Source organism: Limanda limanda, chromosome 14 (assembly GCF_963576545.1).
Source record: "Limanda limanda chromosome 14, fLimLim1.1, whole genome shotgun sequence".
NCBI lineage: Eukaryota > Metazoa > Chordata > Actinopteri > Pleuronectiformes > Pleuronectidae > Limanda > Limanda limanda.
The window spans coordinates 8,539,093-8,562,755 of record NC_083649.1 but is presented as its reverse complement, the minus strand read 5'-3'; the positions used below and the strand labels follow the sequence as shown (position 1 = coordinate 8,562,755).

Here is a 23,663-nt window from a genome sequence, read left to right as displayed (position 1 = left end):
TGCAACTATATTTCGTATTTTCATTTTATTGTTTTAATTTTGTTCCATTATAGTTTCATTCTAGTTCTTCCAGCTGTTTTGTTTCAATGTATTACTGACTATGATCTTTTTTTATTTTCTCAACTCTGCACTTATATTTGATTCTCTGACACACATTGTAACTTTTTTTTTAAAGGTGCTATAGAAATAAAGTTTATTATTGTTATCATCAGTTTCCTGTATATATATATTTCAGAGTATTTTTCATTTTTTTATACATTTCATGCAACATTTGAGATGCAAAAAAAGATGATTTTTACATTTGCATTTTTAAATCAATGATTAAAGAAGAAAGATAATTTCTGATCAAACTTTTGGCTTTTTCGTGATTATTGATTCCTCATAAAGTAAACCAGAACGAGACCTTTTCTGTCTTTATGTGTTTTTCTCTTCTGCAGCACTTCACTCTCTCCTGAAACAGTTCATATTAAACCTCTGCTGCCGTTCAAGGACATCATGACTTCTCCTTTATTGTGAATATTTTATTGTGAGGCATCTTCAGGGAGTGCAGATTCTGTATATGTGAACTTCAAGATTTGTAAGATGATTGAGAAAAGATTCTTCAAAAGCTGTTCATCATCGTCGTCGTGGAATAAAGTCAGTTTCTGTGATATTTTGGCCGACAGTGTCTCTTTTTAGTTGCAGGAGGATTTGATGCACATCTTCATGTCTGTGGTCAGATGTGAACAGATCATATCTTTCATTAAACTTTCTTGTTCCATATTATATATAAAAGCAGAGACCTCAGTATATCAAAGAACCTGATTCTAGGCACGTGAGCTTTGAGCTGCAGGTCCCTGGTTTGAATCCCGGCTCGACCATTTTCCTGAGTCACGCCTCTTCTCTCTCTCTCACCCATCCAACCAGCATTTTTTGACAAGAGAATATATGTTAATATCATTAATTTGGGTGTAAAAGTAAACTAATGCAAAGCCTTGTTGTATTTGCAGTAATAAGGTTGTGAGTGGATCTTATAACCTTTAAGATCCTCAATCATTTATACATGTTTCCTCTTGAGTGTGTAAATTGTGCCTTGAGGGTTTATTGTACATCTGTGATTATCTCTATAGAAAACAAATGAATTAAACACAGCAAACTAACTAAACAGTCACAAACTAAAATACAGTAAAAATACATACAAATAGAAGCTCCAATTACATTAATGTAATATAATATGAAATAAATATATTATATACTATAATAAAATAAGTATAATAGTTGTATTGAGAAGTTTCTTCCTGCTTGCATTCAGCAGACTCCAGGGACCAGACGCTGACCATCTATGATATAAACAGATGATCAGTGAATAAAGCTTGTCGGAGCTTCTTCATCAGAACAGAGTGAGACAAGCTCACCTCCATCCTCCACACAACAGAACCTGGTGCACTCTCCTTCACCTCACTCCATCTTTCACTATGGAGTTTTTCAACTCGGCTCTTGGGAAGAACATCACCTTTGTGCATCCTGCATATTTCATATTAAGCGGATTTATCGGAATACCTCATGTTAAGTATTATTACATCTTTCTGTGTTTTCTGTATATCTTTTCCGTGCTGGCAAACACTGCAGTCATGGCCGTAATATGTTTGGATCCCAATCTGAGAACTCCAAAGTATATCATAGTTTTTAACCTGGCCTTTACAGACCTGTTCGGTAACTCTGCTCTGGTGCCGAAGGTCCTGGACGTCTTCCTGTTCAACCATCACCAGATCCCCTACAACGACTGCCTGACCTTCCTGTTCTTCTGCTACACCTGCCTCTCCATGCAGTCTCTCAACCTGGTGGCTCTCTCCTACGACAGACTCATAGCGATCGGTTACCCGCTGCAATACCATGTGAAGATCACTCACAGGTCCATGTTTTGTGTTATTGCCTCTTTTTGGCTCACTATCGTCACTGTGGTACTGATCGTAGCCGGCCTTCTCACCAGACTCTCCTTCTGTCAGTCCGTAGTGATCAGGAGCTATTTCTGTGACCACGGCCAGTTATATCGTCTGGCTTGCAACGACATCACACCCAGTTTTATCATGTCCTATCTGTTACCAGCTCTAATCCTCTGGTTCCCTCTGATATTCATCTTGTGCACTTACCTGTACATCAGCTATGCTTTGACCAAAGTGACCACGGTTCAGGGGCGGCTGAAGGCCTTAAAAACCTGCACAGCTCATCTGTCACTCGTGGCCATCTACTTCATCCCGATATTAGTCACATTTATGTTGCAGAAGAATATTCATCCCAATGCCAGGATCATTAACTTGTCTCTGAGCTCCGTCTTTCCTCCCACGTTGAACCCGATTATCTATGTTCTGCAGACCCAAGAAATAAAAGATTCTCTGAGAAAATTTTTAAAGATCATAAAGAAATCCGGGATTAACGTAAAGAAAGTTATTTTCAACTAACAATTGGTGTTCTGTTCAGGAGGTTATGTCTATTACAGTCAAATCAATGAGTGAGAATACCACAAATGTTTTTGATATGAATTTATTCCAGAAGAATTGTGAATAAATGTGAGTGAATAAATATGTTAGAATCCCACAAATGTTGTGATATGAAATTATAATAATTATTACATTTAATCCTCAAATCAAGTGACTTTTTAAAAGAAGAAGTGTGAAATAAAATAGCTCATTTAAAGACAGAAGTTCTTTGCTAATTGCCATTATTTCTACTCATGCACTGTGTGATAACTGTAAGTTTATTCTACAAACATGTAACTATATTTCTTATTTTCATTTTATTGTTGTTCCTATATTGTTTCATTCTAGTTCTTTACTGTTTTGATTTACTGTATTGCTGACTATGATCTATTTTTATTTTCTCAACTCTGCACTTATATTGGATTTGTGAGACACCTTGTAACTTTTTTTTTAAAGGTGCTATAGAAATAAAGTTTAGTATTGTTATCATCAGTTTCCTGTATATATATATTTCAGAGTATTTTTCATTTTTCATATATTTCATGCAACATTTAAGATGCAAAAAAAGATGATTTTTACATTTGTATTTTTAAATCAATGATTAAAGAAGAAAGATAATTTCTGATCAAACTTTTGGCTTTTTCGTGATTATTGATTCCTCATAAAGTAAACCAGAACGAGACCTTTTCTGTCTTTATGTGTTTTTCTCTTCTGCAGCACTTCACTTTCTCCGGAAACACATGTTCATATTAAACCTCTGCTGCCGTTCAAGGACATCATGACTTCTCCTTTATTGTGGATTTAATTGTGAAACATCTTCAGGAAGTGCAGATTCTGTATATGTGAACTTCAAGATTTGTAATATGATTGAGAAAAGATGCTTCTAAAGCTGTTCATCATCGCCGTCGTGGAATAAAGTCAGTTTCTGGGATATTTTGGCCGACAGTGTCTCTTTTTAGCTGCAGGAGGATTTGATGCACATCTTCATGTCTGTGGTCAGATGTGAACAGATCATATCTTTCATTAAACTTTCTTGTTCCATATTATATATAAAAGCAGAGACGTCAGTATATCACAGAACCTGATTTTAGGCACGTGAGCTTTGAGCTGCAGGTCCCTGGTTTGGATCCCGGCTCGATCATCTTCCTGAATCACGCCTCTTCTCTCTCTCTCACCCATCCATCCACTCATTTTTTGACAAGAGAATATATGTTAATATCATTAATTTGGGTGTAAAAGCAAATTAATGCAAAGCCTTGTTGTATTTGCAGTATTAAGGTTGTGAGTGCATCTTATAACCTTTAAGATCCTCAATCATTTATACATGTTTCCTCTTGAGTGTGTAAATTGTGCCTTTAGGGTTTATTGTACATCTGTGATTATCTCTATAGAAAACAAATGAATTAAACACAGCAAACTAACTAAACAGTCACAAACTAAAATACAGTAAAAATACATAAAAATAGAAGCTCCAATTACATTAATGTAATATAATATGAAATAAATATATTATGTACTATAATAAATGCAGTATAATAGTTGTATTGAGAAGTTTCTTCCTGCTTGCATTGAGCAGACTCAAGGGACCAGACGCTGACCATCTATGATATAAACAGATGATCAGTGAATAAAGCTTGTCGGAGCTTCTTCATCAGAACAGAGTGAGACAAGCTCACCTCCATCCTCCACACAAGAGAACCTGGTGCACTCTCCTTCAACTCACTCCATCTTTCACTATGGAGTTTTTCAACTCGGCTCTCGGGAAGAACATCACCTTTGTGCATCCTGCATATTTCATATTAAGCGGATTTATCGGAATACCTCATGTTAAGTATTATTACATCTTTCTGTGTTTTCTGTATATCTTTTCCGTGCTGGCAAACACTGCAGTCATGGCCGTAATATGTTTGGATCCCAATCTGAGAACTCCAAAGTATATCATAGTTTTTAACCTGGCCTTTACGGACCTGTTCAGTAACTCTGCTCTGGTGCCGAAGGTCCTGGACGTCTTCCTGTTCAACCATCACCAGATCCCCTACAACGACTGTCTGACCTTCCTGTTCTTCTGCTACACCAGCCTCTCCATGCAGTCTCTTAACCTGGTGGCTCTCTCCTACGACAGACTCATAGCGATCCGTTACCCGCTGCAATACCATGTGAAGATCACTCACAGGTCCATGTTTTGTGTTATTGCCTCTTTTTGGCTCTCTATCGTCACTGTGGTACTGATCGTATCCGGCCTTCTCACCAGACTCTCCTTCTGTCAGTCCGTAGTGATCAGGAGTTTTTTCTGTGACCACGGCCAGTTGTATCGTCTGGCCTGCAACGACATCACACCCAGTTTTATCATGTCCTATCTGTTACCAGCTCTAATCCTCTGGTTCCCTCTGATATTCATCGTGTGCACGTACCTGTATATCAGCTATGCTTTGACCAACGTGACTACGGTTCAGGGGCGGCTGAAGGCCTTAAAAACCTGCACAGCTCATCTGTCACTCGTGGCCATCTACTTCATCCCGATATTAGTCACATTTATGTTGCAGAAGAATATTCATCCCAATGCCAGGATCATTAACTTGTCTCTGAGCTTCGTCATTCCTCCCACGTTGAACCCGATTATCTATGTTCTGCAGACCCAAGAAATAAAAGATTCTCTGAGAAAATTTTTAAAGATCAGAAAGAAATCCAGGATTAGAGTAAAGAAAGTTATTGTCAACTAACAATTGGTGTTCTGTTCAGGAGGTTATGTCTATTACAGTCAAATCAATGAGTGAGAATACCACAAATGTTTTTGATATGAATTTATTCCAGAAGAATTGTGAATAAATGTGAGTGAATAAATATGTTAGAATCCCACAAATGTTGTGATATGAAATTATAATAATTATTACATTTAATCCTCAAATCAAGTGACGTTTTTGAAGAAGAAGTGTGAAATAAAATAGCTCATTTAAAGACAGAAGTTCTTTGCTAATTGCCATTATTTCTACTCATGCACTGTGTGATAACTGTAAGTTTATTCTACAAACATGTAACTATATTTCTTATTTTCATTTTATTGTTGTTCCTATATTGTTTCATTCTAGTTCTTTACTGTTTTGATTTACTCTATTGCTGACTATGATCTATTTTTATTTTCTCAACTTTGCACTTATATTGGATTTTGTGAGACTCCTTGTAACTTTTTTTTAAAAATGCTATAGAAATAAAGTTTAGTATTGTTATCATCAGTTTCCTGTATATATATATTTCAGAGTATTTTTCATTTTTCATATATTTTATGCAACATTTAAGATTCAAAAAAAGATGATTTTTACATTTGTATTTTTAAATCAATGATTAAAGAAGAAAGATCATTTCTGATCGAACTTTTGGCTTCTTCGTGATTATTGATTCCTCATAAAGTGAAACAGAACGAGACCTTTTCTGTCTTTATGTGTTTTTCTCTTCTGCAGCACTTCACTTTCTCTGGAAACACAAGTTCATATTAAACCTCTGCTGCCGTTCAAGGACATCATGACTTCTCCTTTATTGTGGATTTAATTGTGAAACATCTTCAGGAAGTGCAGATTCTGTATATGTGAACTTCAAGATTTGTAATATGATTGAGAAAAGATGCTTCTAAAGCTGTTCATCATCGTCGTCGTGGAATAAAGTCAGTTTCTGGGATATTTTGGCCGACAGTGTCTCTTTTTAGCTGCAGGAGGATTTGATGCACATCTTCATGTCTGTGGTCAGATGTGAACAGATCATATCTTTCATTAAACTTTCTTGTTCCATATTATATATAAAAGCAGAGACCTCAGTATATCAAAGAACCTGATTCTAGGCACGTGAGCTTTGAGCTGCAGGTCCCTGGTTTGGATCCCGGCTCGACCATTTTCCTGAATCACGCCTCTTCTCTCTCTCTCACCCATCCATCCACTAATTTTTTGACAAGAGAATATATGTTAATATCATTAAATTGGGGTGTAAAAGTAAATTAATGCAAAGCCTTGTTGTATTTGCAGTATTAAGGTTGTGAGTGCATCTTATAACCTTTAAGATCCTCTATCATTTATACATGTTTCCTCTTGAGTGTGTTAATTGTGCCTTTAGGGTTTATTGTACATCAGTGATTATCTCTCTAGAAAACAAATGAATTAAACACAGCAAACTAACTAAACAGTCACAAACTAAAATACAGTAAAAATACATAAAAATAGAAGCTCCAATTACATTAATGTAATATAATATGAAATAAATATATTATATACTATAATAAATGAAGTATAATAGTTGTATTGAGAAGTTTCTTCCTGCTTGCATTCAGCAGACTCCAGGGACCAGACACTGACCATCTATGATATAAACAGATGATCACATTTGAATAAAGCTTGTCGGAGCTTCTTCATCAGAACAGAGTGAGACAAGCTCACCTCCATCCTCCACACAAGAGAACCTGCTGCACTCTCCTTCACCTCACTCCATCTTTCACTATGGAGTTTTTCAACTCGGCTCTCGGGAAGAACATCACCTTTGTGCATCCTGCGTATTTCATAATAAGCGGATTTATCGGAATACCTCATGTTAAGTATTATTACATCTTTCTGTGTTTTCTGTATATCTTTTCCGTGCTGGCAAACACTGCAGTCATGGCCGTAATATGTTTGGATCCCAATCTGAGAACTCCAAAGTATATCATAGTTTTTAACCTGGCCTTTACAGACCTGTTCGGTAACTCTGCTCTGGTGCCGAAGGTCCTGGACGTCTTCCTGTTCAACCATCACCAGATCCCCTACAACGACTGCCTGACCTTCCTGTTCTTCTGCTACACCTGCCTCTCCATGCAGTCTCTCAACCTGGTGGCTCTCTCCTACGACAGACTCATAGCGATCGGTTACCCGCTGCAATACCATGTGAAGATCACTCACAGGTCCATGTTTTGTGTTATTGCCTCTTTTTGGCTCTCTATCGTCACTGTGGTACTGATCGCAGCCGGCCTTCTCACCAGACTCTCCTTCTGTCAGTCCGTAGTGATCAGGAGTTTTTTCTGTGACCACGGCCAGTTGTATCGTCTGGCCTGCAACAACATCACACCCAGTTTTATCATGGCCAAGCTTTTATCAACTCTCATCCTCTGGTTCCCTCTGATATTCATCGTGTGCACGTACCTGTACATCAGCTATGCTTTGACCAAAGTGACCACGGTTCAGGGGCGGCTGAAGGCCTTAAAAACCTGCACAGCTCATCTGTCACTCGTGGCCATCTACTTCATCCCGATATTAGTCACATTTATGTTTGCGAATAATATTCATCCCAATGCCAGGATCATTAACTTGTCTCTGAGCTCCGTCTTTCCTCCCACCTTGAACCCGATTATCTATGTTCTGCAGACGCAAGAAATAAAAGAATCTGTGAGAAAATTATTAAAGATCAGAAAGAAATCCGGGATTAAAGGAAAGAAAGTTATTGTCAGGTAAATATTTCTGTTCTGTTCAGGACATTACGTCTATTACAGAAGAATCAATGAGTGAGTGAATTAATGTGTTAGAATACCACAAATGTTGTGATATGAAATTATAATAATTATTACATTTAATCCTCAAATCAAGTTACGTTTTTAAAAGAAGAAGTGTGAAATAAAATAATTCATTTAAAGACAGAAGTTCTTTAATAATTGCATTTATTTATACTCATGCACTGTGTGATAACTGCAAGTTTATTTTACAAACATGTAACTAAATTTCTTAATTTAATTTTATTGTTTTAATTTTGTTCCTTTATTGTTTCATTCTAGTTCTTTCATCTGTTTTGTTTCATTGTATTGCTGACTATGATCTTTTTTTCTTTTTGCAACTCTGCCCTTATATCTGATTTTGTGATGCACGTTGTAACTTTGTTTTCGTTAAAGCGTGCTGTAGAAATAAAGTTTATTATTGTTATCATCAGTTTTCTGTATATATATATATATATATCAAAGTATTTGTAATTTTTCACATATTTCAAGTGTGATGGAAATTCATCTTGAGATTTGAAATAAAGAAATTCCCAGTCTGGAGTTGCTTTGATTCTTTATAATAGTAAGCATGCAGAGTTTATACAACAAGCACGGGGGCTCAAAATGGAACAACTGGCCGCAAGTTCAAAAAAGCCAGAACTAATACAAAGAGGTGCTTCATAAAACGTAAAAGGAAAAAAGACATGAAATCCTCCTCTGTGTCGATCTGCTGTGTCCGTCCGCTGTAGCATACTCCCTGTTTACCAAGGTCACAACCTTAGACACTGGTCAGTGGAATTTTCCTCCACACATGCAACACTTTAGATGGGAAAAGAATATGATTTTCACATTTGTATTTTTTAAATCAATGATGAAAGAAGAAAGATAATATCTGATCAAACTTTTGGATTCTTCGTGATTAGTGATTCCTCATAAAGTAAAACAGAATGAGAAATTTTCTGTCTTTATGTGTTTTTCTCTTCTGCAGCACTTCACTCTCTCCGGAAACAGTTCATATTAAACCTCTGCTGCCGTTCAAGGACATCATGACGTCTCTTTTATTGTGGATTTTATTGTGAATCATCTTCAGGAAGTGCAGATTCTGTAAATGTGAACTTCAAGATTTGTAAGATGATTGAGAATTTTTTTTTCAAAAGCTGTTCATCGTCGTCGTCGTGGAATAAAGTCAGTTTCTGAGATATTTTGGCCGACAGTGTCTCTTTTTAGCTGCAGGAGGATTTGATGCACATCTTCATGTCTGTGGTCAGATGTGAACAGATCATATCTTTCATTAAACTTTCTTGTTCCATATTATATATAAAAGCAGAGACCTCAGTATATCAAAGAACCTGATTCTAGGCACGTGAGCTTTGAGCTGCAGGTCCCTGGTTTGGATCCCGGCTCGACCATTTTCCTGAATCACGCCTCTTCTCTCTCTCTCACCCATCCATCCACTCATTTTTTGACAAGAGAATATATGTTAATATCATTAAATTGGGGTGTAAAAGTAAATTAATGCAAAGCCTTGTTGTATTTGCAGTATTAAGGTTGTGAGTGCATCTTATAACCTTTAAGATCCTCTATCATTTATACATGTTTCCTCTTGAGTGTGTTAATTGTGCCTTTAGGGTTTATTGTACATCAGTGATTATCTCTATAGAAAACAAATGAATTAAACACAGCAAACTAACTAAACAGTCACAAACTAAAATACAGTAAAAATACATACAAATAGAAGCTCCAATTACATTAATGTAATATAATATGAAATAAATATATTATATACTATAATAAATGAAGTATAATAGTTGTATTGAGAAGTTTCTTCCTGCTTGCATTCAGCAGACTCCAGGGACCAGACTCTGACCATCTATGATATAAACAGATGATCAGTGAATAAAGCTTGTCGGAGCTTCTTCATCAGAACAGAGTGAGACGAGCTCACCTCCATCCTCCACACAAGAGAACCTGCTGCACTCTCCTTCACCTCACTCCATCTTTCACTATGGAGTTTTTCAACTCAGCTCTCGGGAAGAACATCACCTTTGTGCGTCCTGCGTATTTCATAATAAGCGGATTTATTGGAATACCTCATGTTAAGTATTATTACATCTTTCTGTGTTTTCTGTATATCTTTTCCGTGCTGGCAAACACTGCAGTCATGGCCGTAATATGTTTGGATCCCAATCTGAGAACTCCAAAGTATATCATAGTTTTTAACCTGGCCTTTACAGACCTGTTCGGTAACTCTGCTCTGGTGCCGAAGGTCCTGGACGTCTTCCTGTTCAACCATCACCAGATCCCCTACAATGACTGCCTGACCTTCCTGTTCTTCTGCTACACCTGCCTCTCCATGCAGTCTCTCAACCTGGTGGCTCTCTCCTACGACAGACTCATAGCAATCGGTTACCCGCTGCAATACCATGTGAAGATCACTCACAGGTCCATGTTTTGTGTTATTGCCTCTTTTTGGCTCTCTATCGTCACTGTGGTACTGATCGTAGCCGGCCTTCTCACCAGACTCTCCTTCTGTCAGTCCGTAGTGATCAGGAGTTATTTCTGTGACCACGGCCAGTTGTATCGTCTGGCCTGCAACGACACCACACCCACTGCTATCATATCCTTTCTGTTAACATATCTCATCCTCTGGTTCCCTCTGATATTCATCTTGTGCACTTACCTGTACATCAGCTATGCTTTGACCAAAGTGACCACGGTTCAGGGGAGGCTGAAGGCCTTAAAAACCTGCACAGCTCATCTGTCACTCGTGGCCATCTACTTTATCCCGATATTAGTCACATTTATGTTTGCGAAGAATATTAATCCCAATGCCAGGATCATTAACTTGTCTCTGACCTCCGTCTTTCCTCCCACCTTGAACCCGATTATCTATGTTCTGCAGACGCAAGAAATAAAAGAATCTGTGAGAAAATTATTAAAGATCAGAAAGAAATCCGGGATTAAAGTAAAGAAAGTTATTGTCAGGTAAATATTTCTGTTCTGTTCAGGACACTACGTCTATTACAGAAGAATCAATGAGTGAGTGAATAAATGTGTTAGAATACCACAAATGTTGTGATATGAAATTATAATAATTATTACATTTAATCCTCAAATCAAGTTACGTTTTTAAAAGAAGAAGTGTGAAATAAAATAATTCATTTAAAGACAGAAGTTCTTTGCTAATTGCATTTATTTATACTCATGCACTGTGTGATAACTGCAAGTTTATTTTACAAACATGTAACTAAATTTCTTAATTTAATTTTATTGCTTTAATTTTGTTCCTTAATTGTTTCATTCTAGTTCTTTCATCTGTTTTGTTTCATTGTATTGCTGACTATGATCTGTTTTTCTTTTTGCAACTCTGCCCTTATATCTGATTTTGTGACGCACGTTGTAACTTTGTTTTCGTTAAAGCGTGCTGTAGAAATAAAGTTTATTATTGTTATCATCAGTTTTCTGTATATATATATATATATATATATATATATATATATATATATATATATCAAAGTATTTGTAATTTTTCACATATTTCATGTGTGATGGAAATTCATCTTGAGATTTGAAATAAAGAAATTCCCAGACTGGAGTTGCTTTGATTCTTTATAATAGTAAGCATGCAGAGTTTATACAACAAGCACGGGGGCTCAAAATGGAACAACTGGCCGCAAGTTCAAAAAAGCCAGAACTAATACAAAGAGGTGCTTCATAACACGTAAAAGGAAAAAAGACATGAAATCCTCCTCTGTGTCTATCTGCTGTGTCCGTCCGCTGTAGCATACTCCCTGTTTACCAAGGTCACAACCTTAGACACTGGTCAGTGGAATTTTCCTCCACACATGCAACACTTTAGATGGGAAAAGAATATGATTTTCACATTTGTATTTTTTAAATCAATGATGAAAGAAGAAAGATAATATCTGATCAAACTTTTGGATTCTTCGTGATTAGTGATTCCTCATAAAGTAAAACAGAATGAGAGCTTTTCTGTCTTTATGTGTTTTTCTCTTCTGCAGCACTTCACTCTCTCCGGAAACAGTTCATATTAAACCTCTGCTGCCGTTCAAGGACATCATGACGTCTCTTTTATTGTGGATTTTATTGTGAACTATCTTCAGGAGGTGCAGATTCTGTAAATGTGAACTTCAAGAGTTGTAAGATGATTGAGAATTTTTTTTTAAAAAGCTGTTCATCATCGTCGTCGTGGAATAAAGTCAGTTTCTGGGATATTTTGGCCGACAGTGTCTCTTTTTAGCTGCAGGAGGATTTGATGCACATCTTCATGTCTGTGGTCAGATGTGAACAGATCATATCTTTCATTATACTTTCTTGTTCCATATTATATATAAAAGCAGAGACCTCAGTATATCAAAAAACCTTATTCTAGGCACGTGAGCTTTGAGCTGCAGGTCCCTGGTTTGGATCCCGGCTAGATCATTTTCCTGAATCACGCCTCTTCTCTCTCTCTCACCCATCCATCCACTCATTTTTTGACAAGAGAATATATGTTAATATCATTAAATTGGGGTGTAAAAGTAAATTAATGCAAAGCCTTGTTGTATTTGCAGTATTAAGGTTGTGAGTGCATCTTATAACCTTTAAGATCTTCAATCATTTATACATGTTTCCTCTTGAGTGTGTTAATTGTGCCTTTAGGGTTTATTGTACATCAGTGATTATCTCTATAGAAAACAAATGAATTAAACACAGCAAACTAACTAAACAGTCACAAACTAAAATACAGTAAAAATACATAAAAATAGAAGCTCCAATTACATTAATGTAATATAATATGAAATAAATATATTATATACTATAATAAATGAAGTATAATAGTTGTACTGAGAAGTTTCTTCCTGCTTGCATTCAGCAGACTCAAGGGACCAGACGCTGACCATCTATGATATAAACAGATGATCACATTTGAATAAAGCTTGTCGGAGCTTCTTCATCAGAACAGAGTGAGACAAGCTCACCTCCATCCTCCACACAAGAGAACCTGGTGCACTCTCCTTCAACTCACTCCATCTTTCACTATGGAGTTTTTCAACTCGGCTCTCGGGAAGAACATCACCTTTGTGCATCCTGCATATTTCATAATAAGCGGATTTATCGGAATACCTCATGTTAAGTATTATTACATCTTTCTGTGTTTTCTGTATATCTTTTCCGTGCTGGCAAACACTGCAGTCATGGCCGTAATATGTTTGGATCCCAATCTGAGAACTCCAAAGTATATCATAGTTTTTAACCTGGCCTTTACAGACCTGTTCGGTAACTCTGCTCTGGTGCCGAAGGTCCTGGACGTCTTCCTGTTCAACCATCACCAGATCCCCTACAACGACTGCCTGACCTTCCTGTTCTTCTGCTACACCTGCCTCTCCATGCAGTCTCTCAACCTGGTGGCCCTCTCTTACGACAGACTCATAGCGATCGGTTACCCGCTGCAATACCATGTGAAGATCACTCACAGGTCCATGTTTTGTGTTATTGCCTCTTTTTGGCTCTCTATCGTCACTGTGGTACTGATCGCAGCCGGCCTTCTCACCAGACTCTCCTTCTGTCAGTCCGTAGTGATCAGGAGTTTTTTCTGTGACCACGGCCAGTTGTATCGTCTGGCCTGCAATGACATCACACCCAGTTTTATCATGGCCAAGCTTTTATCAACTCTCATCCTCTGGTTCCCTCTGATATTCATCGTGTGCATGTACCTGTACATCAGCTATGCTTTGACCAAAGTGACCACGGTTCAGGGGCGGCTGAAGGCCTTAAAAACCTGCACAGCTCATCTGTCACTCGTGGCCATCTACTTCATCCCGATATTAGTCACATTTATGTTTGCGAATAATATTCATCCCAATGCCAGGATCATTAACTTGTCTCTGAGCTCCGTCTTTCCTCCCACCTTGAACCCGATTATCTATGTTCTGCAGACGCAAGAAATAAAAGAATCTGTGAGAAAATTATTAAAGATCAGAAAGAAATCCGGGATTAAAGTAAAGAAAGTTATTGTCAGGTAAATCTTTCTGTTCTGTTCAGGACATTACGTCTATTACAGAAGAATCAATGAGTGAGTGAATAAATATGTTAGAATCCCAAAAATGTTGTGATATGAAATTATAATAATTATTATATTTAATCCTCAAATCAAGTGATGTTTTTAAAAGAATAAGTGTGAAATAAAATAACTCATTTAAAGACAGAAGTTCTTTGCTAATTGCATTTATTTCTACTCATGCACTGTGTGATAACTGCAAGTTTATTTTACAAACATGTAACTATATTTCTTAATTTAATTTTATTGTTTTAATTTGTTCCTTTATTGTTTCATTCTAGTTCTTTCATCTGTTTTGTTTCGGTGTATTGCTGACTATGATCTTTTTTTCTTTTTGCTACTCTGCCATTATATCTGATTTTGTAAAGCGTGCTGTAGAAATAAAGTTTATTATTGTTATCATCAGTTTTCTGTATATATATCAAAGTATTTGTAATTTTTCACATATTTCATGTGTGATGGAAATTCATCTTGAGATTTGAAATAAAGAAATTCCCAGACTGGAGTTGCTTTGATTCTTTATAATAGTAAGCATTCAGAGTTTATACAACAAGCACGGGGGCTCAAAATGGAACAACTGGCCGCAAGTTCAAAAAAGCCAGAACTAATACAAAGAGGTGCTTCATAAAACGTAAAAGGAAAAAAGACATGAAATCCTCCTCTGTGTCTATCTGCTGTGTCCGTCAGCTGTAGCAAACTCCCTGTTTACCAAGGTCACAACCTTAGACACTGGTCAGCGGAATTTTCCTCCACACATGCAACACTTAAGATGGGAAAAGAAGATGATTTTCACATTTGAATTTTTTAAATCAATGATGAAAGAAGAAAGATAATATCTGATCAAACTTTTGGATTCTTCGTGATTATTGATTCCTCATAAAGTAAAACAGAACGAGAGCTTTTCTGTCTTTATGTGTTTTTCTCTTCTGCAGCACTTCACTCTCTCCGGAAACACAAGTTCATATTAAACCTCTGCTGCCGTTCAAGGACATTATGACTTCTCCTTTATTGTGGATTTAATTGTGAAACATCTTCAGGAAGTGCAGATTCTGTATATGTGAACTTCAAGATTTGTAATATGATTGAGAAAAGATGCTTCTAAAGCTGTTCATCATCATCATCGTGGAACAAAGTCAGTTTCTGGGATATTTTGGCCGAGTGTGAGGCAGATGTGAACAGATCATATCTTTAATTAAACCTTTGTGTTCCATATTTAATATAAAAGTAGAGACTTCAGTATCTCACAGAACCTGATTCTAGGCACATGTGCTTTGAGCGTCCGGTCCCTGGTTTGAATCCCGGCTCGACCATTTTCCTGAATCATTCCTCTTTCTCACCCTGTTCTCTCCTTCACCGAAAGACCAAAAATATGAAAGATGTGAAAAAACATTGAGCTCAGGTCCCAGTGAGATCCAGGAGAGACGCTCAGACACAGACGAGCTGGATTGACTGGTCTGTAGTTGAAATGCTGCCAGAGGTGAAACTTGAATCAGTAGTTGTGTTTCGGTGGCTGACAGTCTGTGCTCAGTGCGGTTCAGCTCTGTGTCAAACTCAAATCCAGGAGAAGCAGAACAGAGAGATTCACTGCATCAGCTGATAAAAGTCGTTTACTGATGTGTCAGATGAATAGAGTGTCTGAACACTGATGTGATGGAGGTTTGTTCCAGAACCACAGACACAGAGGGGGAGGGGGACTAGTTCCTGGAACTAGAGGAAGCTTCTTCTGTAATTTCTGAACCAAAGGGAGTTACAAAAATTTGAAATGTGCCACTGGCTAATTAACTTTAATGAATTTACATAAAAATAAAGAAAGACAGTCAGACAGATAGATAGACAGATATATATATATATATATAGATAGATAGATAGATAGATAGACAGACAGACAGACAGACAGACAGACAGACAGACAGACAGACAGACAGACAGACAGACAGACAGACAGACAGACAGACAGACAGACAGACAGACAGACAGACAGACAGACAGACAGACAGACAGACAGACAGACAGACAGACAGACAGACAGACAGACAGACAGACAGACAGACAGACAGACAGACAGACAGACAGACAGACAGACAGACAGACAGACAGACAGACAGACAGACAGACAGACAGACAGACAGACAGACAGACAGACAGACAGACAGACAGACAGATAGATAGATAGATAGATAGATAGATAGATAGATAGATAGATAGATAGATAGATAGATAATTCTAACAGCCGCCACCTCTCCACTGCACGACCTTGTCTGATGATGAGTGGTGAACATGTAATAGACTCAGGGGATCAGACATTGAACTAATGTGACGGAGAAGAGGAAGAGTACGACCGGTTCTTCAGTTTCCACCTCTGTCAAACCATATAAAAGCTTCTGTCATTAGAGCGACGGGGAGAAGGAGAGGAGGAGAAGAGAGGAGGAGAAGAGCTCACCTCCATCTCTATGCAGACACTTCTCCACATCCCTTCTCTCTCAAAGTTTTTACTATGAACTTATTCAACTCAGCTCTGGGGAAAAACATCACCTTCGTCCATCCGGCGTATTTCATAATCGGTGGGTTCTCCGGCATCCCAAATATAAAACATTACTACGTCTTTCTGTTTTTTGTGTACGTCATTTCAGTGCTGGGGAACACCGCCGTAATGGCCGTAATCTGCCTGGATCACAACCTGAGAACTCCGAAGCACATCGCGGTGTTCAACCTGGCCTTCGTGGACCTGTTCGGTAACTCTGCTCTGGTGCCGAAGGTCCTGGACGTCTTCCTGTTCAACCATCACCTCATCCCTTACAACGAGTGCCTGACCTTCATGTTCTTCTGCTACACCAGCCTCTCCATGCAGTCCTTCAACCTGGTGGCTCTCTCCTACGACAGACTCGTCGCGATCATATTTCCGCTGCAGTACCACGTGAAAGTGACCCACAGGTTCATGCTGTGTTTGATCGCCTCTTTCTGGGCCTTTGTTATCGTGGCTGTGCTCATATCAGTCGGCCTCATCACGAGACTCTCCTTCTGTGGGTCTGTGGTGGTTAACAGTTATTTCTGTGACCACGGGCAGATCTACCGGCTGTCGTGCAATGACCATTACCCAAATTATGTGCTCAGTTGTTTGTACCCGGTTCTTATTTTCTGGCTGCCGCTTGTTTTCATCTTGATGGGCTACATGTACATCGGCTGCACTTTGGCTAAAGTGGCCACCGCTCATCAAGGTCTCAAGGCCTTTAAGACGTGCATCGGTCATCTGTCATTGGTGGCAGTTTACTTCATCCCTCTGTTGATCACATTCACCCTGATGGAAAATATCCATCCAAATGCCAGGATCATAAACCTGTCCCTGACCTCTGTCTTCCCCCCCATGTTGAACCCCATCGTTTACGTTCTGCAGACGCAGGAAATCAAAGAATCTTTGAAGAAGTTGTTACATATCAGAGGGAAATTCAAAAGAATAACAGCAATGTGAGCATTTAGTCCTGGTTTATACTATATAGTTATAAGTACTCTTAGTGCTTTGTTTGTTTTATATGGAATATTTGAAAAATATTGACATGAACTTTACAAATCTATACAAGAGGTAGATGTTTTTATATTGAAAGTAAAGCAGCAGAAAATAACCACAAACTCTCACGCTTGATGTCGCTGAGGTAAAACTATGTCTGTGATTTCAAAGTAAAGCTGCTGTTAATGCTGTCATAGGAAAAATGAAATATGAAAACTATATGAAGTTTATTTTAATCTAGTTTACTTTGCATTCATTTAATGTAAACTGTGTATTGAAGCAGAATTTAGTTTTTATAAAATCTGTGATGAGTTAGTTCTTGTTGTTATAGATATTTCTGTGCATTATAACTGAGTTAAATTTCCACATGTAGAAAACTTAAAAATCTAAGAGTCTATAGTGATGTAAGTGCAGAGTACAGAGGCATTTTGAGTTGAATGCTATAAAAGAAATTATCTGTGCTTTCGTAATTCATAGCAGCAAGCCGAAGACACTTAGTCATTTTCATAAACTGAAAGATTCACATTGTTTAACTGTCACTGCCATTCAAATTAAGCTGAATGAGATATTTGTTGTGTCATTTCTGTCACTTCATCTAACTGATGTGTAACAGGAGGAAACTTTATCTGTCGATGTGTTAGCAACTATATCAAGTGTAAAGAATTGAAATTGTCCGATGCAGATCACTTTAAAGCTTTGTAATGTGGAACTTTGCTCTTAGATTATTTTACTACACATGTAACTGACTGTAAGAAATGAACCAATATGTGATTCAATAAAACACTAAGAGTCTCTGTCTTGTTAATTTTCTTTAAAGTTTTCTCGATATCTACCTTTATTTTTATGTTATTTCTAAATAAAATATTTAATCGTCCCGAGCAGGTTTTTCTTTGTCCTGATCTAGATTCCAAACAAACACAACATTTCAACATTTTCAGTCTTTTTCAAGGGAATAATTTATGGATCTTCATGAAAGAAATATGGCATATTTTGGAAAGAGATAACTATGAGTGTGTGTAATTTGGTGAGGATTGATTGGATTTAAGTGTTTCGGCTTCGGTGGAGTAACATGCACTTTTCAGTGTGAAACCAGGTGAATCAAGACTGAATAAACCAAATTAAATGAAATATTGGATCAGTCTTATTAAATCTGAGTCAGTTCATAGTGGAGCTGTAAAATTACACTTTAATATGACACTCACTAAAAACAAAAATGTAATCCATGTAGATTTCATTCCTTTTGAAAAAGAAGGAAGACCCATGATTATGTGGGTCTTGCACCATCTAGTGTTCTAACTGTATTTTACTGTAGAAGGTCAACTTGACATTTCTTTGTTTCTTTTTTTTTTTTTAATATATGTTTATTAGTTTTTCCACAGGTAATACAACACAAAACAAAACAAAAACAAGACAAACATTTGGCTCACACACATATTCAAGTCCATACAGGCAGAAGATTCAGGGGTCACGACCTATACAAGTACGAAAAAATTAAAAACATAAGTAAAATAAAAGTATACAGAAATAAAAGTAAATCAATTAAATGGTGAAACAGAGTGCCTCTTTTGAGGCAGAGCATTCTGAGCTATGATACGAACCCTCTTGTGAGAATGGTGGAAGCATTCAGACCAACATATGACAGAAAGGGTTCCCATGTTTTACGAAAGGCATCATCATTGCTGTGAAATTTACATGTCATTTCTTTGTTTCTTCAGTATTATAATTAGCAAACATCCACAGGAAACAATACACATTTTAAAGACGTTCTGTTTTTAAAGATCCTTCAGTATAAAAACCAAAGATGAGATTCCACAGTTCACAAATCTTCATACCAATTACTTAATTTAAGTCAATTTTTAGCCTCTTATTTTAATTGTATGCTCTTTTAATTACTTTACAACACTTTGGTTGTTTTAAATAAATTAACTTGTCTTTGTGGTTTATTTGTAATATTGTGATTTCGTCCTGTTTCTACACCGTGACTTTGTTGTTAATATTGAGGTGATATAATATATAGTCATTGTTGATTTTCAATCATGAATACTGACATCTGTAAATACACACTTAAATATATTTCCCATATTATAACACTCATTCTTGCCAGAAGTGCCTTTTGAGTACTTAATTCTTTATGTACTAATTTCTAGATTTTAAATAAGAAGGAATTTCCTAAACTGCAAAAACATGATTTGGTGAAAAAGAAGAGCTAGAAAATACAAATGTACAACTCAACGAACCCGGTGGTGAAAAGTGAACTAAGTGGATTGCATCATCACACCAGAGATAAACACACACCAGCAGTGTTGGGAAGGATACTTTCAAAACGTATTCCGTTACAGAATACAGAATACATGCACAAAAATGTAATCTGTAACGTATTCCATTACATTAACTAATCTGAGTAACGTATTCTGAATACTTGGAATACTTCCGGTTTGTATTGCATTTTTTAAGTGTATGATTGCGGCGTTGTTATAGTCAGTGGAGCAGCAGCAGTTTAAACTCTCTCCACCGATGCTGCGGGCCCGCTGGATGTCCGGCTCCCATCCACTCCCACCTCTGTGCGGGTCTCACCGGAGGCTGAACCCCCCCCTGCGCCAAGGCTGCCTCGCGCCGTGCAGCGATCGTTTCGGCGTCGGGTCTATTTGTTGCGCTTGACGCGAGCATATCGCTCCAGGAAACACACTGAAAAAGGATTTTAAACGATATTGATGACATATTTTATATGATATAAATGATAAAGCATGCATCCCATAGTTTGTATTCCCCTTCTGTTGTCCTGGAGTTTTAAATAAAGAGAGGGGGGGGGGGGGGGGGGGGGGCGGAGAATACGTAATTTACCCTCGACACCCGACATTGAACGGAGCAAACAGCGGAGAAGTTCTTGAAGATGGATGACATTAAATTGGGACGCTGTTGCAGTTAATGTTGGAGCAACAAGTGACCATATGCTTTTATACTACTGGGTCAACGGGTGATATTATTTTAGCGTCGCTTCAGCGTCCGGTGTGAACCCTGCATGCCTCGCTGGTCTCCTGCAGAGCCATGACAGCGGAGCTCTGGGAGCGCAGGTCGGTCTTCTCTCACCAGGCGCTGGAAGGGCAGCTTGCGGATCAGCAGCTCCGTAGATTTCTGGTAGCGACGGAACTCTCTCAGAGCCAAGGTCCCGGGGCCTGTAACGGTCCCGAGCGGGTAGCGGTGAGGCTTCTTCACGCCGCCGGGGTCCGGGCGCTCTTACGGCAGCCCTGGTCTCCAGCTGCTTCCTGGGGGCTTTGCCTCCGGTGGATTTACGAGACAGTGATTAAACTCGTGAAACAGAGAAGTACCGTCATGTAATCCACTGATTTCAACAATGTAACTGTATTCTGAATACCATCTATTTAATTTGTAACTGTAACGGAATACAGTTACTCATAATTTGTATTCTAAATACGTAACGCCGTTACATGTATTCCGTTACTCCCCAACACTGCACACCAGTAACTTCGGTGTGTAGTGTGTGAGCACGTGACTGGGCCTCCTGCCCCCCCTCAGTGATGCAGAGGATGACATATAACTGTCACTTGTGCCACACACCCCCCAGCCTGAGGTGAGTCCCATCACAACACGTCCCTGTCTCCTCTTGTGTTATATCATGTTGTCTTCTCTCATGTTGCATATTTCAATATGACACTGTGGACTGTTTTGCATTTAGCATTTCACTTTTTACTTCACTTTTTATATTTTTTATATATTTTTATTCAGAAATGTTTATCTCAAAATAAATGTTACTTTGTATAAATAATGGTAAAAACTGAGTAAATAAGAAGTAAACAGTGAGTAAATATATACTGGTTTCCCATTTTTTATTGCTTTCCTATGCATGTTGTATTTATTGCGTTTTTATGTTTCTATGTTCATTGTTTGCACCAATAACCAGAGCAAATTCCTTGTATGTGTCAACGTACTTGGCAATAAAATACTTCTGATTCTGATTCTGATGTTCTCCTCTCACCATCTGCACAGATCCTCATGATGGCCTCAGAGGAGAAATCTGCTGCCTTGCTCATCAACGCCACGTTTGTTCGCCCGGTGAACTTCTACATCAGCGGCTTCTCCAACATGCCCCACGTCAAGTATTACTTCGTGTTCCTGTGCTTCGTGTACGTGTTCACCGTGCTGGGGAACGGGCTGCTGCTGTCGGTGATCTGCCTGGTGAAGAGCCTGCACACGCCCAGGTACAGTGGTGGGAAGTAACGAAGTAGAAATACTTTGTTAGTGTACTTAAGTAGACTTTTCACATATCTGTACTTTACTTGAGTATTTATTTTCCTGACGACTTTTTACTTTTACTCGTTACATTTGAACAAAAATATGTGTACTTTCTACTTCTTAAATTCTCAAACTGGCTCGTTACTTGAGCAGCGGAGGTTGGCGCAGCTCTCTCTCTCTCTCTCTCTCTCTCTCTCTCTCTCTCTCTCTCATCTAGGGTTCAATTTGTAAAATAATACATTATATACATTATATTCATATTGTTGTTATAATTTTTCAGTCAGTTGAGATAAATCTTGAGGAGAAACATTTTGGGTTGTTTTGTGTCTGTATAGGCCTACTAAAAAAGCACTTTGCATTTTTAATTTTTGTACTTGTACTTTTACTTTTGATACTTAAGTACATTTCAACACCAGATACTTTTGATACTTAAGTACTTTTAATATGACCTTCTCTAAGACTTTTACTCAAGTCATTTTCTGACGGGTGGCTTCTACTTTTACCGCAGTCACTTTCAGGTGAGATATCTGTACTTTTACTCAAGTATGGCTTTCAAGTACTTTATACACCACTGCCCAGGTACATGATCGTGTTCAACCTGGCGCTGACGGACCTGTGTGGCAGCACTGCGCTCATCCCCAAGCTGCTGAGCACCTTCCTGTGGGACCGGAGGCTGGTGGCCTACGAGGCGTGCCTCAGCGAAATGTTCTTCGTCCTGTTCTTCCTGGGCGTGCAGTCCTGGACCCTGCTCGCCATGGCCTACGACCGGTTCGTGGCGATATGCTTCCCGCTGAGGTACCACCGCCTGGTGACCCTCCCCTCCAGCGGGCTGCTGCTGCTGGGGATGTGGGCGTTCATCCTCGGCATGGTGGCCTTCATCGTGGGGGCCATCGATCGCCTCTCCTTCTGCGGGTCCGTGGTGGTGAAGAGCTTCTTCTGCGACCACGCTCCGGTGTACAAGCTGGCCTGCAACGACAAGTCTATAAACAACGCCATGGCCTATGTCGGCTTCGCCCTGGTGCTCGTCATCCCTCCGATCCTGATCGTGATCACGTACGTGTGGATTTCCGTAGCCCTGAGCAGGATCGCGTCGGTGGAGGAGAGACTCAAAGCGCTGAAGACTTGCACCTCTCACCTCATCATCGTGGCGATTTTCTTTCTGCCGATTCTGGCCACGAACATCGCGTCCGTGGCGACGTTCCTCCACCCGAACGCCAGGATCATGAACTCCTCTCTGACACAAACCATACCCGCTTTACTCAACCCCATAGTTTACTCCCTGAAGACGGAGGAGGTGCTGGTCTCCATCAAGAAGCTTTACAGGAGACACAGAGTTAGTAATTTCACCTCGTCCAAAATCTGTCGACACTAGCTGGATAATGATGTGATGTGTTGTTACTGCAAGTTGAACTGAATTCACCAGCAACTGTTGCTTTACGAGATTCCAGTGTGAATATGTGTGTTTGAAATATGATAAAACATTAATGCAAATATTCTAAAAGAAATTACAATTAGTAAGAAAACTGGAAAAGCAAAAATCTGTGAATCCCAATGGTTGGATCTTTTAGCACAAGAGAAAAAAACAGTTTATATGGCTGGAAAGAACAACTTGCATTGAAGTGTCTGTCACTTTAGGTTTATTTTTATTTTCCTGTTCCTGATATTTTCCTTGTGCTGCCTGTGTTTTGGATTTCCTTACTGGTTGCTGGTCTCCATCAAAAATAATGATGTGATGTGTTGTTCCTGCAAGTTGACAGTTATTCCGAACTGATTTCACCAGCAACTGTTGCTTTACGAGATTCCAGTGTGAATATGTGTGTTTGAAATATGATAAAACATTAATGCAAATATTCTATAAGAAATTACAATTAGTAAGAAAACTGGAAAAGCAAAAATCTGTGAATCCCAATGGTT

General features: G+C 38.5%; 7 protein-coding genes across 7 annotated transcripts; all 7 read left to right on the top strand.

Moving 5' to 3' along the window:
* Positions 1-1,454: 1,454 nt before the first annotated feature.
* Positions 1,455-2,438, top strand: LOC133019816 (olfactory receptor 1500-like). The gene has a single exon (XM_061086387.1). It carries the CDS (start codon positions 1,455-1,457, stop codon positions 2,436-2,438), a length of 984 nt encoding a protein of 327 aa, XP_060942370.1.
* Positions 2,439-4,192: 1,754 nt separating this feature from the next.
* LOC133019815 (olfactory receptor 1500-like) lies at positions 4,193-5,176 on the top strand. Its single transcript, XM_061086386.1, has one exon. The coding sequence runs from the start codon at positions 4,193-4,195 to the stop codon at positions 5,174-5,176; it is 984 nt and encodes a 327-aa protein (XP_060942369.1).
* A 1,758-nt stretch (positions 5,177-6,934) lies between these two features.
* LOC133019995 (olfactory receptor 1496-like) lies at positions 6,935-7,918 on the top strand. Its single transcript, XM_061086594.1, has one exon. The coding sequence runs from the start codon at positions 6,935-6,937 to the stop codon at positions 7,916-7,918; it is 984 nt and encodes a 327-aa protein (XP_060942577.1).
* Positions 7,919-9,940: 2,022 nt separating this feature from the next.
* On the top strand, positions 9,941-10,924 carry LOC133019930 (olfactory receptor 1E16-like). Its single transcript, XM_061086522.1, has one exon. It carries the CDS (start codon positions 9,941-9,943, stop codon positions 10,922-10,924), a length of 984 nt encoding a protein of 327 aa, XP_060942505.1.
* Positions 10,925-12,977: 2,053 nt separating this feature from the next.
* On the top strand, positions 12,978-13,961 carry LOC133019937 (olfactory receptor 1496-like). The gene has a single exon (XM_061086531.1). It carries the CDS (start codon positions 12,978-12,980, stop codon positions 13,959-13,961), a length of 984 nt encoding a protein of 327 aa, XP_060942514.1.
* A 2,529-nt stretch (positions 13,962-16,490) lies between these two features.
* On the top strand, positions 16,491-17,462 carry LOC133019887 (olfactory receptor 1F1-like). Its single transcript, XM_061086475.1, has one exon. It carries the CDS (start codon positions 16,491-16,493, stop codon positions 17,460-17,462), a length of 972 nt encoding a protein of 323 aa, XP_060942458.1.
* Positions 17,463-21,506: 4,044 nt separating this feature from the next.
* Positions 21,507-23,121, top strand: LOC133019642 (olfactory receptor 8B8-like). The gene is made up of 2 exons (XM_061086194.1): positions 21,507-21,715; positions 22,329-23,121. The coding sequence occupies exons 1-2, from the start codon at positions 21,510-21,512 to the stop codon at positions 23,119-23,121; spliced, it is 999 nt and encodes a 332-aa protein (XP_060942177.1). The 5' UTR covers positions 21,507-21,509.
* Positions 23,122-23,663: the final 542 nt, after the last annotated feature.